Here is a 14,700-nt window from a genome sequence, read left to right as displayed (position 1 = left end):
CCTTTCAGTATTTTGGTCGGTAAGTCTCTCACTATGTCAATAAATCGTCATGTGGTTATATTTTGATGTATTTTTATTATGGGTTGCATAGTGTACACATTATATCTATTTGAAAACACAAGCACTTTATGCTTGTAAAATATTGTTTATATATATACACACAAACCTTTTCAACATTTACGTGTTTGAATTAAATTTATCTGCGCATTTATGATGATTAGTTAACTAAATTTCATCAACAATATATACGTCAAAGTCTCTCAATTACTTTTAGTAATTTTGTTTGCTTATTATGTCATTAAAATTCAAATTAAATACATGTGATATAAGATCTCTCAACAACCATCAAACTTGATTTCGATTTACACTTAACCGTTTCTCATGTGTGTACATCAAGTTATATAGCTGAATTTATTGAATCTATTAAAGTGATCGATGCAGACTTCTATCTAGTTAAATATAAAGAAAACAAACACAATGACTTTTTTTTAATCATTTTCAAAGTATTTCATTGTTACTTTACATAGAGGAATTAATTGACATTTTTTTAATCTATAAATAAAATAATATAATTATTGTAACTACAAAATATTAAAAACTTAATAATATTGAAATTTATAAATTTAATTTAAGAGTATTTATTAGTTGACGCTTTTTAATACTAGAAATTAAGAATATTAGGAGGTGATAGGTATAAAGTCAAATCCGAACCCAATAATGCGAAGTGCAAATGCAATACAATAGACGGGATTAGACGTACGAGTTCAATAGGTATAGGTCACAAACAAACATTACGACGAAAATATATTGTCGGTTGTAACAAACAAACAATCACCATTGACCATTGACCATTGACAAATTAAGCAGCTGAACAAAACTCCCATTTACAACTCACTAATTTATTTATATATTATTAGTGTATGAAAAGAGAAGGCTTGATTGATACGTATTATCTTCAATTTCAAATATAAGAAAAAATTATATGAATTAAAATAGATATATAACACTAAAAATAAATAAACGCGAAACCAGTTGTCTTATTCCGTGTCGGAAATGGGAGTCTGTTATCGATTTGTTCTTGGAAATAACTAATATATAATATAATAACATTTTCCACTTTTCGTCACTAACTACGCTTCCCTCCAGGTTGATTTTAGTATGTTATCGTTATATTGATATTTAAACTATCATTGTTTTGCTTACTTTAATAATTGATAACTTTTCTTTCACTGCCAGCAGCAGAAACCGAAACCTTAATAAATATATGTCTTCTGATTATGGTCTTCCTCTGCCGGAAAATCCTGTCATTGTGAGTGTCTTCTTAATTGTTACTCTTTTTTTGTTTATTTTCATTATTATGGATGAAATTATCATTGGCAGGTTGGATTTGGTGGTGTTGGAATTGATCTTTTGGCAATAGTTGGATCGTTTCCGAAGCCGGACACCAAGAACAGAACAACTCAACTCAAGGTTTCTTCTTCCTTTCCTTTTCTTTTTTTTTTTTTTTTTTTTTTTTTTTTTTTTTTTTTTTTAATTATGGAGAATGCTGTTTATTAGGAATAAAAACAATCACACGAAAGGATAAGAGTTCACATGTGATGATGGGTCAATATTTATGTTTTTTCTTGTGGTTCTCCAATGGAACATCTAGAATGCAATGGGTAGGGTGTGACAATTATAGCTATTAATTAAAGATATATAGTAAGAGATTATTTTTTTTATTATTTAAAAAAAATTATATTGATTTAAATTGTTAGAAATTATAACCATTAAGAATAATGTAATTTAAAATCACTAATAAGATTAAAAAAAAGTGTTTAGATTGCGAACAAATAGGTTAATATCATAATACAATAAAATAAAAATCTACAAATATAAAAAAATTGAAGTGTACTGAATACTATGAATCTGAAATTATAATGTTAAAAATGTTAAAGTTTCATATAATACTACATTGAACTTTAATATAACAATGTGAATCAAAGGAACACCGTAACAAAATGAGAAAACAAATAAATGTCACACTAAGGGAGGGACTCATAGACATGTCTTATAAACAAATTATTTTTTTTATGAAAAACTTTTGAATTTTTTTTCTTAAAAAATTAGAAATTTCTTTTCTTTTTTTAAAGTTAATTTATTTTTTTCAAAAACTATTTTCTTGTCGAGAGAAAAATAAAAAGCTTTTTCTCAAAAGTTTTTGAAATCATTTTTTCTCATAAAAAATTTCATTTTTTTTTCAAAAATAATAATTTAAAAAACTAAACCAATAGATCCACATAATTTTGGAGATTTCTTTTAGTGGATATTTATAATTATAGAATTTTAATAAACAAATAAAGAATTGAATAGACATACACTTTTTTTATCCCTCCAATATATTAGTTGGAGCCAACAAATAGTAGACTTATAAAAGTAACACATCTATTTACAATACTATAGTGATCGATGTGGGAGATGATTTCCTCATAATTTTTACATTAACATCAGAATATTTTTATATATAGGTATTGTTATTTTAAAATATTTACCTATTTAATTTAAGTACTTAATTTATATACACTCTCAATCGATGATAACTATTAGGTGCAAGGTGGGGGAAATACTGGAAATGCTTTGACTTGTGCTGCTCGTTTGGGCTTAAAGCCCAGGATTATTTCTAAGGTTTATTTTTTTTACATAAACTTTTTTGTAATCAACAACCTCATGGTTGTGGCTAATTTATAATTAATATATGCAATTTGTAATGACTAGGTTGCAAATGACGTTCATGGTAAGACTTTAATAGAGGAGCTACAAGCTGAGGGTGTGGATACTTCTTCTTTTGTGGTATGTATGTGTAATTGTCAAAAGTACCCTTAATTATTCTTTTGGATAAGACTTTTCGTTTTAAGTAAAATTTTACATGACACTTTTTTTATTTTAGTAATATTATTTTATGAAAAATATTTTATTATATAGGAGTTTGGCCAAATTCTGTTCACATAGCTACATAATTAAGTAATTAATCAAATTAAAATTAGACCTAATTTTGTCAAAGAAAAAATAGATATAATTGTTGCCATTTAACAATAATTATAACGAGTAAATAAACAATAATTATGCACGACTCATGATAAAATATATTGGCACGGAGTTATAACGGCCATGGCCTAACAACGTTTTTGTTGTTGTTATTTTAAAAGTAATTTAATATATATATAAAAAAAAAAAGCAAATTTAAGCATAAAAATGAAAACATAAGATTTGAACTTTGCATTCTTTATAATATACACTACTACCACTATTGTTTTTTCTATTCATTAAACGGAAGTAATAATATATATTAATAAAAGTTAGGCCCAAAAATTTGAGACCTAAAATTTTAGCTTTACTTTTCTTGTTTAGGCTTAGAATTTTAGCATATATTGTTTATCATATATTCAGAAAGCATATTATTATATTTATTAGTTCATGTAGATGATGTATTAAGTATCATTAATTTTGAATTGCTATAAAATTTATTATATATAATCTTTTTCTTAAGGGAGATTATTTTTTACAATTTATATGATTGAAAAATATTTAATCCAACTGAAGATAAGATAAAGTATTGTCTGGTTATTTATTTTTTATAAATTGGATATGTATTGTACGAATAACTATATAAGTAGTTTATTTAATTAACTAATACTACAATAGACGATAACACTGTCTCTCTAAAATTCATACATATTAAGATAGAATATTCTAGATAACGTGCTTATATTGTGGTATTAACGTATATTTACTCTCACTTTTTATAAACTCTAGTAATAAGTAATAACTGCTATATATTTTTAGACATTCTATATTCAAAAATTACATTAAACATTGACTAATTTGAGCAAAGAAGGAGACATACTCCACTCCAAATCTTAGGGTTATCTTGAATTGATGATTTGTTTCTTTTACCTTTTATTTCTAGGTCTCGAAGGAAGGAACAACACCATTTAGCTACATTATTATTGACAGCGAGACGTATGTACTACTGTCTAAACGACATTATTGACAATGATAGTTATGAAATTTTTTGATATTTACTATCCAAAAATTTATGTTTAACTAAATTTAAGCGCTAGTATTTAAAAGAAACACCCAAAAGTTTATGTTTAACTAAACTTAATCTCTAGTATTCCTTTCAAACGTGAATACATAGGATATTTTCTAAAAAAATATATTGTGGTAGAAATTGCAAAAACTATTAGAGACAAAAAAAAAATTATATTAAAGTTATAAAGTAAATGGAACACAATTCAAATTCATGATGGATATTATGGGTTTTAATTATGGTCATAAAGTAAATGCTTCAAGGTTAATAGTTACCCTTCATTCTAATCTATTATAAATTACATGGGCACAACATGATCACATCTTTATTTAATGTTATTTGATCTATCTCCCTTTGAGGTTTTCTTGCCAGATAAAGTTATATTCCTACTTTGAATGATTCACATTGAATTTGTCAGAATCAATGTAATTGTGACAAATTCACTGTGATACCAAACATACACTTACGTGACTACCTGAAACATTTAGAAGTTAATATATAAATAATGATAGTGACTAATCCTATAAGTTTGAGCATTCAGAAAGACACGCACGTGTATATTCACAGAAGGATATCCTCCAATGGTGCCAGAAGATCTTTCACATTCTAGATTGTTAGCTGCATTAAATGGAGCTAGATTGGCATATTTTGATGTTAGAATGCCTGAAATTGCTCTTGTCATTGCTCAAGAGGTAATCAATTACACATGAATTGTAACATAAATTGAGTCATTCAAATCTTTTACATTAGATGATTATTCTCATTAGTACTTTTCTCAAAATGTCATTTTTGAACTTTCTAATTAAATCTCTATTATGTAACAAATATTGTAAAGAAACAACTTTGTTCATGCAGTTGCATTTGATATTTCAAAAGAGAACTATAAAGAAAACAAATCATATTTCGATCTTGCAGGCATTTCGCCAGAATATATCAATCTTAGTTGATGCTGAAAGGCCAAGAGAAGGATTGAATGACCTTTTGGACTTGGCTGATTATGTTGTATGCTCAGAAAATTTTCCTAAGGTTAGTAAATCATATCATAGTATAAGATGTTGAACTATTTCCTTGTGAATGATTTGCGACTTAGGTATGGTTTCACTTTTCGACTAGATAAAATTCATTCCAGAGTTGGAATGTGAATAATTGATTTTAAAACTAGAATTTCAAGTTTTTGCTTCCATAATTTTTTTAGCCTAAAATTATTTGTCTATCTCAGTTTTGCGTAAATGTACTCAAACATAATTGAATTAAACAAATACAATTTTCAGCATAACCAAAGACTGATTAAAGTAATTCCAAGACATTTGACAGGCCTGGACAGAGACATCAACTATACCAAGAGCACTAGTTTCAATTATGTTAAGACTGCCAAGACTTAAATTTGTGATTGCAACTTTAGGAAAAGATGGGTGCATAATGCTTGAGAAATGTGAAGATGGTAAATGTACCTCTTTGTTTGATATTTGTGTGAAGATGCAGTCACATGCAAGAATGGAAAGAAACTTTAGCATCTGATTAAATAACTTTATTTTCATTTAAATTTGTAGAAGATGGTTCTCACTTAAAAGAAGTGGATGTGGACAACACTATGAAATCATTAACAATGACAAAGGATGATACCGTAGTCATGCCAACCTGCACTGCCTCGGTAATAACTGAATAAAATTAAAATTAACTATGAAACATGTGTTTAGGTTGTACTTATAGATTTGTATTTTTGTTGTTGTTGCTTAATCCTGGCAGTGTGTTACAAAATTAATAGCAGAAGGGATAGGGTGTGTATGCGGAAGGTTATATTTTGGGACATCTGAAAATATTCCAAGATCAGAGCTTATTGATACAACTGGTGCTGGCGATGCATTTGTTGGAGCTGTTTTATATGGTATGCTCACCTTATTCACATTATTTTTATGTTCCAAATTTTGATTAAAGTTATGAAATTTAGTATATTTTATTTGCAGCTATCTGTGCCAAGTTGTCACCAGAGAAAATGTTGCCATTTGCTTCTCACGTGGTAAGTAGCATAATATATATGTGTTTGTTAAAACTGCTATATATATGAAATTACAAATGTGATGGTATATTTACAGGCAGCTGTAAAATGTAGATCTCTTGGAGCTAGGAGTGGTCTTCCTTATCGCACTCATCCATCCTTCGCATTCTTGGGTATTTGAAACTATGGAGGACATATGTAATTCATCTATAGGACAGTTCTTCGCATCCTTCGCATTATTTTTTTATACTTTTTACATGTATTAAACAAGACAATTAATAAATTTTATTACATTTAATTGTTATTTTATCTATTTTTTCTTTACAATAAATAATTAAAAATATTTTGATAGACCAGTAAATTGTTGTACTATCGACTTTGTAACCCACCAATAAATAAAAACACAATTTTTCTTCAATACCTCGATTATAAAAATAAAAAAAAAAAGAGTAATAAATATTTATGACCTTATAATAAAGAAGATGCTAAAATTTGCATTTGAAGTTGAAGTAAGCAAAAAGAACGCCACGTGGAAGAAAGTGAGGAAAAGTTGATCCACTTGAATCACCATTCATTCATCCCTTTGAACTCAAAAGAAAATTAGAATTTCAATTTCAATTTGAATGATGCCGAACCTCTGCAATATTTCTAATACTTGTGCTTCTTCAACGTTAATGTTCAACGTTAAACCTCACCCACCACCACCTCTCAATTTTTACAATGTAATCATAATAATAACACATTCTTTCTCTCTTCAACAACCGCGTAAATAAATCTTATATTTATTTCTTTAATTTCAGTTATCAAGGAAGCATCGCTGCAGAAATTTCAGTGTCAAAATGTGCTCCTCGTCCGTTCCTCAAAACGCCGTCGTTGTGCGTTCTCTATCTCTCTTTTTCTTTCATTCCCGCCAATTTTGTAGGGTTTCTTTTCTCTTTTCTCTTTACCCATACTCGCACGTCTGTGTTTAGGTGGGTTGTGGAGCTTTGGCCGTTGATTTCTTGGCTACCGTTGATGCTTACCCTAAACCAGATGACAAAATCAGAAGCACCAGCTTGAAGGTTCCTTTTTCTTTCACATTTTTTTATTTTATTTTAAATAAATAAGTAATTGTCATTAATTTTACTCAATTTTACACTATCGGAAGCTAGGATCTGGTAAAAAGTCAGAAAAATAAGCAAACATGAAGGGATGAATGAACAATCACCTCTTATGTTCATATATTACTCACAATGCTTTTACATCTTAATGCAATGTAATTTTCAGGTTCAAGGAGGTGGCAATGCTGGCAATGCTTTAACATGTCTTGCTCGCTTAGGTCTAAACACAAGGATCATTTCTAAGGTTATTTATCTATTTTTTTAAGGATTTAATTCAATAACACTTCACTACTTTGCCGCATCACCATACTTTTGTAACTGTATTTTTATGTTAATAGTATGACAGGGGAAAATGTAGGCTATGCCGGAATACAATTAGTTTACATTGACAATGTATGCTCATTAAACTCTTTATTTAAAATGAACCATTTGATCATTGCTTGTTTATTTATTTTTAAATTCTAGAAGTAGTTAATGGTTTAAACCTGATTCTGAATCCATTGTGTGTGTGTGTGTTACTAACTTGTTTGTTGCTCATTAGATTGCAGATGACAGCCAAGGCAGGGGCATATTAGATGAGCTAAGGGCTGATGGGGTAGATACATCCTTTATTGTGGTAATTTTTTAATACTTTTTTATCATTAATTGTTTTTGTAATCTTCATGAAGCTTGATATTTCAATTGTGGATATTACACTTTGGTATGTGTGCTAAGATTTGAATTTGTTGTCTATGCCTTTTAGTGGGGCTCCGAACAGCCAATGACCTCAACTATTTTATTAATACTTTTTTTTTTCTTTCTGGTTATGCTCCCTGTTATTTGCAGGTATCTAAAGAGGGAACTTCACCATTTACATATATTATTGTGGACAACGAAACGTAATGGTCATTATCTTACCTATGGTTACACAATTTTGACTTCTTCGATGAGTATATTCATTCATGGTCAAAATTTCAAAAGAGAGGGGGATGGGAGAACATGAGTTAGGTGGATCTACTTGAGAATCTGGTCACTCTGTATGGTTTTGAACATAAATTCATAGATAGTAGTGTGGTATTTTTATCTTGAAATTAACTAAAGCTGCAAGCATTGCTTATACTCACATTTCTACTTTCTGTCACTTACCTCGTCTCCATTTTCTCATGTTTATTATCTTTGGACATTTTAAAATACCTAAGGCTTGTTTCAATGAGTAGCCAACGCAATGCATAATTTGAAAGGTGAAATTGTTCATTAGTAGAAAGAATAAAACAAAAAGTTTGTGCATAGAATTAGAGTTGTTATCATGTAATTAAGAGGTTACTGGTTCAAGTTGTGGAATAGCCTCTTGCAAATGCAGGGTAAGGCTTCCTACAATATAACCGAAATGGGCTGACCCTTCTTTGGATTCTGCCTTGGCAGGAGCTTTCAAGCACCAGGTTGCCCTTTGACTCATCAGTCATTCTAACTTTTTTTCAGGAAGACTCGCACTTGTATACATACCCCTGGATATCCTCCAATGATACCCCAAGATCTTTCAGAATCAAGTTTGTTATCTGCATTGGATGAAGCAAGCATTGTATATTTTGATGGGAGGTTGCATGAAACAGCTCTAGTTGTTGCCCATGAGGTTGGCTATCACCTATATTTTACTTGCAATTCTGATGTTAACTATTACGGCCAACTTTGATTAATGCTTATAGTCTTTTATTAGAAGACCAACTCATCACACCAATGTCAATGGTTGCAATGAAATTAGTTCATAGTGATAGTACAACTACTGACTTAAATGGTAAAGAAATGTGAGAAGATGATCATATATTTCGAAAAATGTAATCGGCAATTTTGCTAGTTCATTGGGCAGTCAAGTAAAACTAGTTTTTTCTTTTGTTGTTTCTATTTCTCACCCCTAATGTTCGTTCTTTTTCTTTAGTCATTATGTATTCTAAGTGCATTTTCTTTACCCGCGTTGTGAATACTATAGGAAACTGTTACACGATTCATTTGCCTTGTGTTTTGGATGGAGAATTTCCAAATTCTAGGAAATTGAAAATACAGGGGTATCAAATTACATAAGTTTAACTACTTTCATTTGCAAAATAATTTTCTATTAAAAACTGGAAGGAAGTTGCTAACTTATGTGAATTCAAATCTATCCTGGTCCTCATTACACATCAATCTCAATGTGGAGGTCAAGCAAAACTTGAGCTATAATCCCGCAGGTCTATCTACAACCCATTCCTGCATTGTGCCCATAATTCCTATCAAGGAGATAATATTTGTGGGGAGAAAGAGAGGGAGATGTAATTTTAAGAAAGGTGCAATTTTGAAGAGATTGGGGACTCTCGGGGAAACGAGATTCTAAGGAGAGGGGAGAGACACAAAATTCTAAAAAGAGAGGTATGGAACTCTTGAGGTGAGAAAAATATGCAATTTATATGAATCAGAGAAATATTTAATATCCACTTCACAAGGAGGGTTAGTAGAGGATTTCACATCACAGATTCTACATCTCGAGAGGGTATTTTAAATAATTTAATTTGAGTAATGGAGTGCTTGATAAAAATGCATTAAAATCTTCAAAACTCTCCTATCAAATATCCAAACATGGTGTTCTATGAATAATTATTTTAAAACCTAAAAAATTACATTCCCTTCTTAAATTCATCATCCAAACACACACTAGTTGTCTTTTACTCCTTGTATTTTCTTTTGCTTGTAAAGGAGATTGGGAATGGAAGAACTGAGAAGAGAAGTTCACAGAGAAAAGTAAACAAAATCTTGTATTTTTTCCAGTGCAGGCAACTAAGAAGAATATACCCATCTTAATTGATGCAGAAAGGCCGAGGGAGGGGTTGGATGATCTCCTGAAATTAGCTGATTATGTGGTATGTTCAGCAAAGTTTCCAAAGGTGAGTGCATTTCTTTTCTATGAAAGGGCTATTTTAAGAAATTTATAATTTTATGCTTCTATTGCAAACCTTGTTTGCATGTGCAGAAATGTTGGATTGATTTTAACAGTCTACTTTTTTGTTCTATCAGCTAGACAGTAAATGTACTATTTACTTTACTGTGTAGAATATATGCTTTCTTGAGTGTCTTAGCGTCTAAAGAAAAGACAAGACTGAGTTTTTTGTGGCCCCAAAATTATTTGTTAAGTTGTACATATGTTAATTCAATTATCTATAAACTATATTATTTTTGTACTGGGAAAGAAATATTAGTTTTCTTATACCAATGGTACGTATCATTTACTTACCTTTGCTGCTTGACATAAATTTTTTAAATTTCATATAAACATTTGTCCATTTATTTTACTGAATTTAATTTTACTCTGCTCTGTGGGGTTGAATTTCTTTTTTAAGCATCATAAAATACACACATGATGACCCTTCTTTGCTTACAGGCATGGACAGAGGCATCAACTGTTCCACAGGCACTTGTTTCTATGCTTTTAAGGTTGCCCAACTTAAAATTTGTAACTGTGACTTTGGGAAAAGAAGGTTGTATAATGCTGGAGAGAAGTGTTAATGGTATGTATAGATGCTAGCGGGCATAATCACTGTATGTTGTATCTGCTTTTAAAGTAAACAGGTTTCAATAATTAAACCTTTTTTGGCAGCAAGTCCTTCCACGGAAGAAGTGGATGTAGACAACTTTTTGGAATCACTGGAGTTAAGAAAGGATAAGAGTGCTCCCATTCCAACCTGTGTATCATCGGTAATGCAAATGAAACTTAGAATGCTTTGTTCTCTATTGCAGTATTACTGAAGTGAAGTCTAACACCAAACTTTATTCCACTAAACGGGGTAGGGTACTTAAATCAATTGACATTGTTGGGCTATTTCAAACACCCAATTTTAGTAAAACCATTTAGAATAATCTATTTTGTAAGGGATTTGGAAAATGTATGATTGGAATAATCCATTGCTGTGTCCTTGTTATACAGGGTCCTCTCAAGCAAGTACTGGTGTGTGCTCTTTGAACATTTGTGATGTTCATATTATTCTCTAACCCCTTTGGCCCGAGCTGGGCTTCTTTTCACCAAAATGTTCCAATAATAACCTATATAATCGTTGTTTATTTTTATTGTAAAAAAATCATTGTTTATTTCTTAATGGTGCGGAAAACCAAACTACATGATCACAATGATGTTACTTTATTAAGATTCACTGGATAGGTTATGTAGCAATTCTAGGAACTAGGAAGACATTCTAGGGATGCCAGCAAATCTTTGCAGAAAAGGTGTCCACGCACATCTAACAGTCCTGCATTTATTTTCCAATTTTGAAATGGAAGACAATGAAACCTTTGAACAGCTAAGCCTATTTTTATGGTATACAAGTAGACTAGTACATATAAGGAAATTTTGAATAACCTGGATTTAACATTCCCTGTCATTATGTTTTAATATACTAGTTTGAACGAAAAACATCCGGCTTAATCTCTTCTAGATGTTAATTTATATTTTTTTTTCTGAGCCAAAATATAAATTATGTAAGCTGGTGATGAGTGTACAGATAAATAAAAAGTTTTCTATGCATTCATAGTTACATACTGAATGACTTGGATTCCTGAAGTTCTAGAAACAAAGATTGTAATATGTAACTTCAAAATAACATTACATGTTTATTTAAGTTATTGATCAGCTTTAGTCATATATTTTTTTCCCATTCATCCAGTCTGTGGCAAAATTGAAGGCAGAAGGAATAGGAACGGTTACTGGGAAACTATATGTTGGAACAGCTGAGAGTATTCCACCATCAGAGCTTATTGATACCACCGGTGCTGGGGATGCATTTATTGGAGCTGTGATCTATGGTAATGAAACAATTTTGTTCTATTTTTCCCTTATGGTCTTCAAAAGGCCATGATATCAAATTGTGAATGTTTCTGAAAGTCTTATGTGCCATATTATGTTTTAAACTTAATGGTTACCATTATTTTTTTCCTATATTCTGAGATATGTTCTGTGCTTGATATGCTTGCAGCTATTTGTTCGAAGTTTTCACCAGAGACAATGCTACCCTTTGCTGCTAATGTGGTATGGGGTCTCGTACTCGAGTACTAATATATATATGGAGTACAAGTGACTGAGTGAGAGTGAGAGAAATAAACCTTGATTATTAAATTTTATATGAATGGTCAAGATTAAAACATATTGTGACTTTTTTTAAATGATTGCATGACAATTAACTAACTTCTAATCTTTTATTTTGAATAAAACTAATTTCTAATCTTGATTTTATTTATATGTGATTGTGTGGTGTGTGTGTATCTTATATATAGGAAGCTTATGCATTTTAATGCTGGATTTCAGGCAGGTGCAAAGTGCAGAGATCTAGGAGCACGAAGTGGTCTTCCATACGGCGCAGACCCACGCTTAACATCCTTTATTCAGTAGATTTTCCAGCGTTGAGGCAGTTCAAGAAATGTCTTCAGTGGGATATTCAACTAAATTATTTATTTGATGGAGTTAATGATCTTTCACATTTACCCTCCACTTAGAAGTTTTCGCATCTTCTACATATTCGATTTTTCACAGTTTTAAGTAAGGGAGAGGATGGTCGATTCCTGCTTCTAATTTTTACCTTTACTTAAAATGGAGTTTCCATCATTGATTGCACCGAAGTCACATCATAGTTTTATGTGTGGGTAAATAATGGTCGGTACAAATGAATATTTTTTAAACCACTACCACTGTAATTTCCGCCAAAACACTTTATATATTTAAATTTTTAAGTTAATATTTGTTGGTTTTTTTAATAGAGTTCGTACATATAGCAAAGTTGTTATGCGTATAGTCATGAGAGAATAGAAAATTTAAATAAAAAAGAAAGAGTTGTTATTTTATTTTATATAAATAAAAAATTGAAAATTTCAATCTGAATTATAAAGTTGAGTTCAAGAATTGATTGTGTACAAAGTAATCACAGAAATTAGGTTCAATTTTCTGTTTTTGGTGAAATAAATTAGATTCCATTACATCTTTATATACTGTCTAAAAATTATTTTAAACAGATCATTGCAAGTGAAATGTTTCTGAAAAATATCAATACAATGAAAAAAAAGTAAAATAAGTGAAAGTTGAATACTTACAAAAGAATAATAAAATAAAGTTAAAAATCGGTTGTTAAAACATGCAGTTTTATAGGTTAGTTAGTTTAATTATTTGCCTGTTTAAATTATTTGAAATTATCCATCCATGGATGATTGGCACTGTCAAATGTCAATGTTATAACCAAAAGTTCAAAACATATATGAAAGTTTGTAATGGAGAGGAGTTTCTTAAAAATTTGTACCAGAAAAATGCCCTCATTTTAACAAAGAATAATAAATATTTGTACCAAAAAATATGTCCTGTGATCAATTATATATTTTATAGCATTAAATGACAATTATAGTCTTAGAATTTAGCAATTACAACATCAAGGTCGTTGTAGTATAGTGGTAAGTATTTCCGCCTGTCACGCGGATGACCCGGGTTCGATCCCCGGCAACGGCGAATTGTTTACTATTTTCCTATTTTTGTTTTTGTCCTCTTTTTCGCGTGGAATTTCTACGACAATATGGAATCAGCACTTATCAACACATTTTATTCATCGTACACATGATGAGCAAAAAGTACCAACACAAGACATAACCGTTATTTATTGAACATTTATTTCATCAACCATTTAAAATAACTTATTAAGTAACTACTAAAGTGTAATATATTAATTCTTTATTTAACATAATTATAAAACGCATGAAATATATATATATATATATATAACCACTTGTAAGTACTCAACTAACTATTAACTATTAAAATATAAATATATTTGTTAAACAACTAAAAATAAAAATAAAATAAAAAAACAGATTTTAACAGAAAAATATCATTTTTTAAAATATGAATCACATAAATTTTAAAACTTTGTCTCTATATTTAAATTCTTAACTAGTGTCTCAAAAACATTCACTAACATTTTCCCTTATTATATAACTTGATAAATAAATAACTATATTATATAACATCATCCACCACAATTCAATTAACTCAACAAGTTGTACGAACCGTGTCCTTGTACGAACGCATCAGTTATTTTGTAGATTTTTAGGAATGTCTATATCAATCTCTTCAAGTGTATATTTTGTGTATAAAAAAAAAACTTCAAGTATTAGTAGATGGAACAACCTGGAGCTGTGTCTCTCTCAAATTCTCAACCAAGCACCAAGGTTGACGTGGCAGATAGATGCCCTTTGGAGCATGCCATTTTGTAGGGTAAGGGTGTGGGCCATTAACATAATAAGACCCAAATATTATAATGTTATGAAAACCACACCGGAAATCAAGGCGGTGACCTTATTTCATATCATCGTTTTGACAACCTGTGTTTCCTCAAAAGCATTCCGACAATTGCTCAACTCTCACCGCATTTGCCGGGAAAAAACATTCTTTTCAATTAAAGCTAACAAAAAACCCTTTATTTTAAAATGTCTTTACTAAGTAAATTTATTTAGCACGGTAATTAATTTTCATTAAATTTAAGTGTATGGTTATTTTATACTAA

At 30.1% G+C, this 14,700-nt stretch overlaps 2 protein-coding genes and 1 non-coding gene across 4 annotated transcripts; all 3 read left to right on the top strand.

The window, feature by feature from the left end:
* Nucleotides 1-996: 996 nt before the first annotated feature.
* Nucleotides 997-6,369, top strand: LOC101510358 (uncharacterized). The gene is made up of 13 exons (XM_004494984.4): nucleotides 997-1,146; nucleotides 1,237-1,309; nucleotides 1,381-1,470; nucleotides 2,587-2,664; nucleotides 2,755-2,829; nucleotides 3,947-3,999; nucleotides 4,611-4,761; nucleotides 4,985-5,095; nucleotides 5,384-5,510; nucleotides 5,620-5,720; nucleotides 5,816-5,954; nucleotides 6,034-6,086; nucleotides 6,163-6,369. Exons 2-13 carry the CDS (start codon nucleotides 1,265-1,267, stop codon nucleotides 6,244-6,246), a joined length of 1,107 nt encoding a protein of 368 aa, XP_004495041.1. The 5' UTR covers nucleotides 997-1,146; nucleotides 1,237-1,264; the 3' UTR covers nucleotides 6,247-6,369.
* A 152-nt stretch (nucleotides 6,370-6,521) lies between these two features.
* LOC101509820 (uncharacterized) lies at nucleotides 6,522-12,891 on the top strand. 2 transcript variants are annotated; one of them, XM_012714332.3, is made up of 13 exons: nucleotides 6,522-6,787; nucleotides 6,866-6,940; nucleotides 7,037-7,126; nucleotides 7,332-7,409; nucleotides 7,707-7,781; nucleotides 7,991-8,043; nucleotides 8,624-8,774; nucleotides 9,946-10,056; nucleotides 10,551-10,677; nucleotides 10,767-10,864; nucleotides 11,827-11,965; nucleotides 12,136-12,188; nucleotides 12,465-12,891. In XM_012714332.3, the coding sequence occupies exons 1-13, from the start codon at nucleotides 6,689-6,691 to the stop codon at nucleotides 12,546-12,548; spliced, it is 1,233 nt and encodes a 410-aa protein (XP_012569786.1). In that variant the 5' UTR covers nucleotides 6,522-6,688; the 3' UTR covers nucleotides 12,549-12,891. The 2 variants fall into 2 exon arrangements, with proteins under 2 accessions (XP_012569786.1, XP_073223819.1); XM_073367718.1 differs by lacking the exons at nucleotides 6,522-6,787; nucleotides 6,866-6,940 and adding an exon at nucleotides 7,504-7,558 and having other exon boundaries at nucleotides 7,064-7,126.
* Nucleotides 12,892-13,577: 686 nt separating this feature from the next.
* TRNAD-GUC (transfer RNA aspartic acid (anticodon GUC)) lies at nucleotides 13,578-13,649 on the top strand. The gene has a single exon. It is a non-coding gene; the product is annotated as a tRNA-Asp (tRNA).
* The last annotated feature ends 1,051 nt before the right edge of the window (nucleotides 13,650-14,700 follow it).

This window comes from Cicer arietinum, chromosome 4, assembly GCF_000331145.2.
Source record: "Cicer arietinum cultivar CDC Frontier isolate Library 1 chromosome 4, Cicar.CDCFrontier_v2.0, whole genome shotgun sequence".
Classification (NCBI taxonomy): domain Eukaryota; kingdom Viridiplantae; phylum Streptophyta; class Magnoliopsida; order Fabales; family Fabaceae; genus Cicer; species Cicer arietinum.
This window is presented reverse-complemented; position numbering and strand designations above follow the sequence as displayed.

Excerpts from the sequence above, each read along its gene's own strand:
- LOC101510358 (XM_004494984.4), top strand. The coding sequence starts at position 1,265 with ATGTCTTCTGATTATGGTCTTCCTCTGCCGGAAAATCCTGTCATT. Across the intron at positions 2,830-3,946 it reads TGGATACTTCTTCTTTTGTG|GTCTCGAAGGAAGGAACAAC; the intron begins GTATGTATGTGT and ends TTTTATTTCTAG. Across the intron at positions 5,721-5,815 it reads TGCCAACCTGCACTGCCTCG|TGTGTTACAAAATTAATAGC; the intron begins GTAATAACTGAA and ends TAATCCTGGCAG.
- LOC101509820 (XM_012714332.3), top strand. The coding sequence starts at position 6,689 with ATGATGCCGAACCTCTGCAATATTTCTAATACTTGTGCTTCTTCAACG. Across the intron at positions 10,057-10,550 it reads GTTCAGCAAAGTTTCCAAAG|GCATGGACAGAGGCATCAAC; the intron begins GTGAGTGCATTT and ends CTTTGCTTACAG. Across the intron at positions 11,966-12,135 it reads TATTGGAGCTGTGATCTATG|CTATTTGTTCGAAGTTTTCA; the intron begins GTAATGAAACAA and ends ATATGCTTGCAG.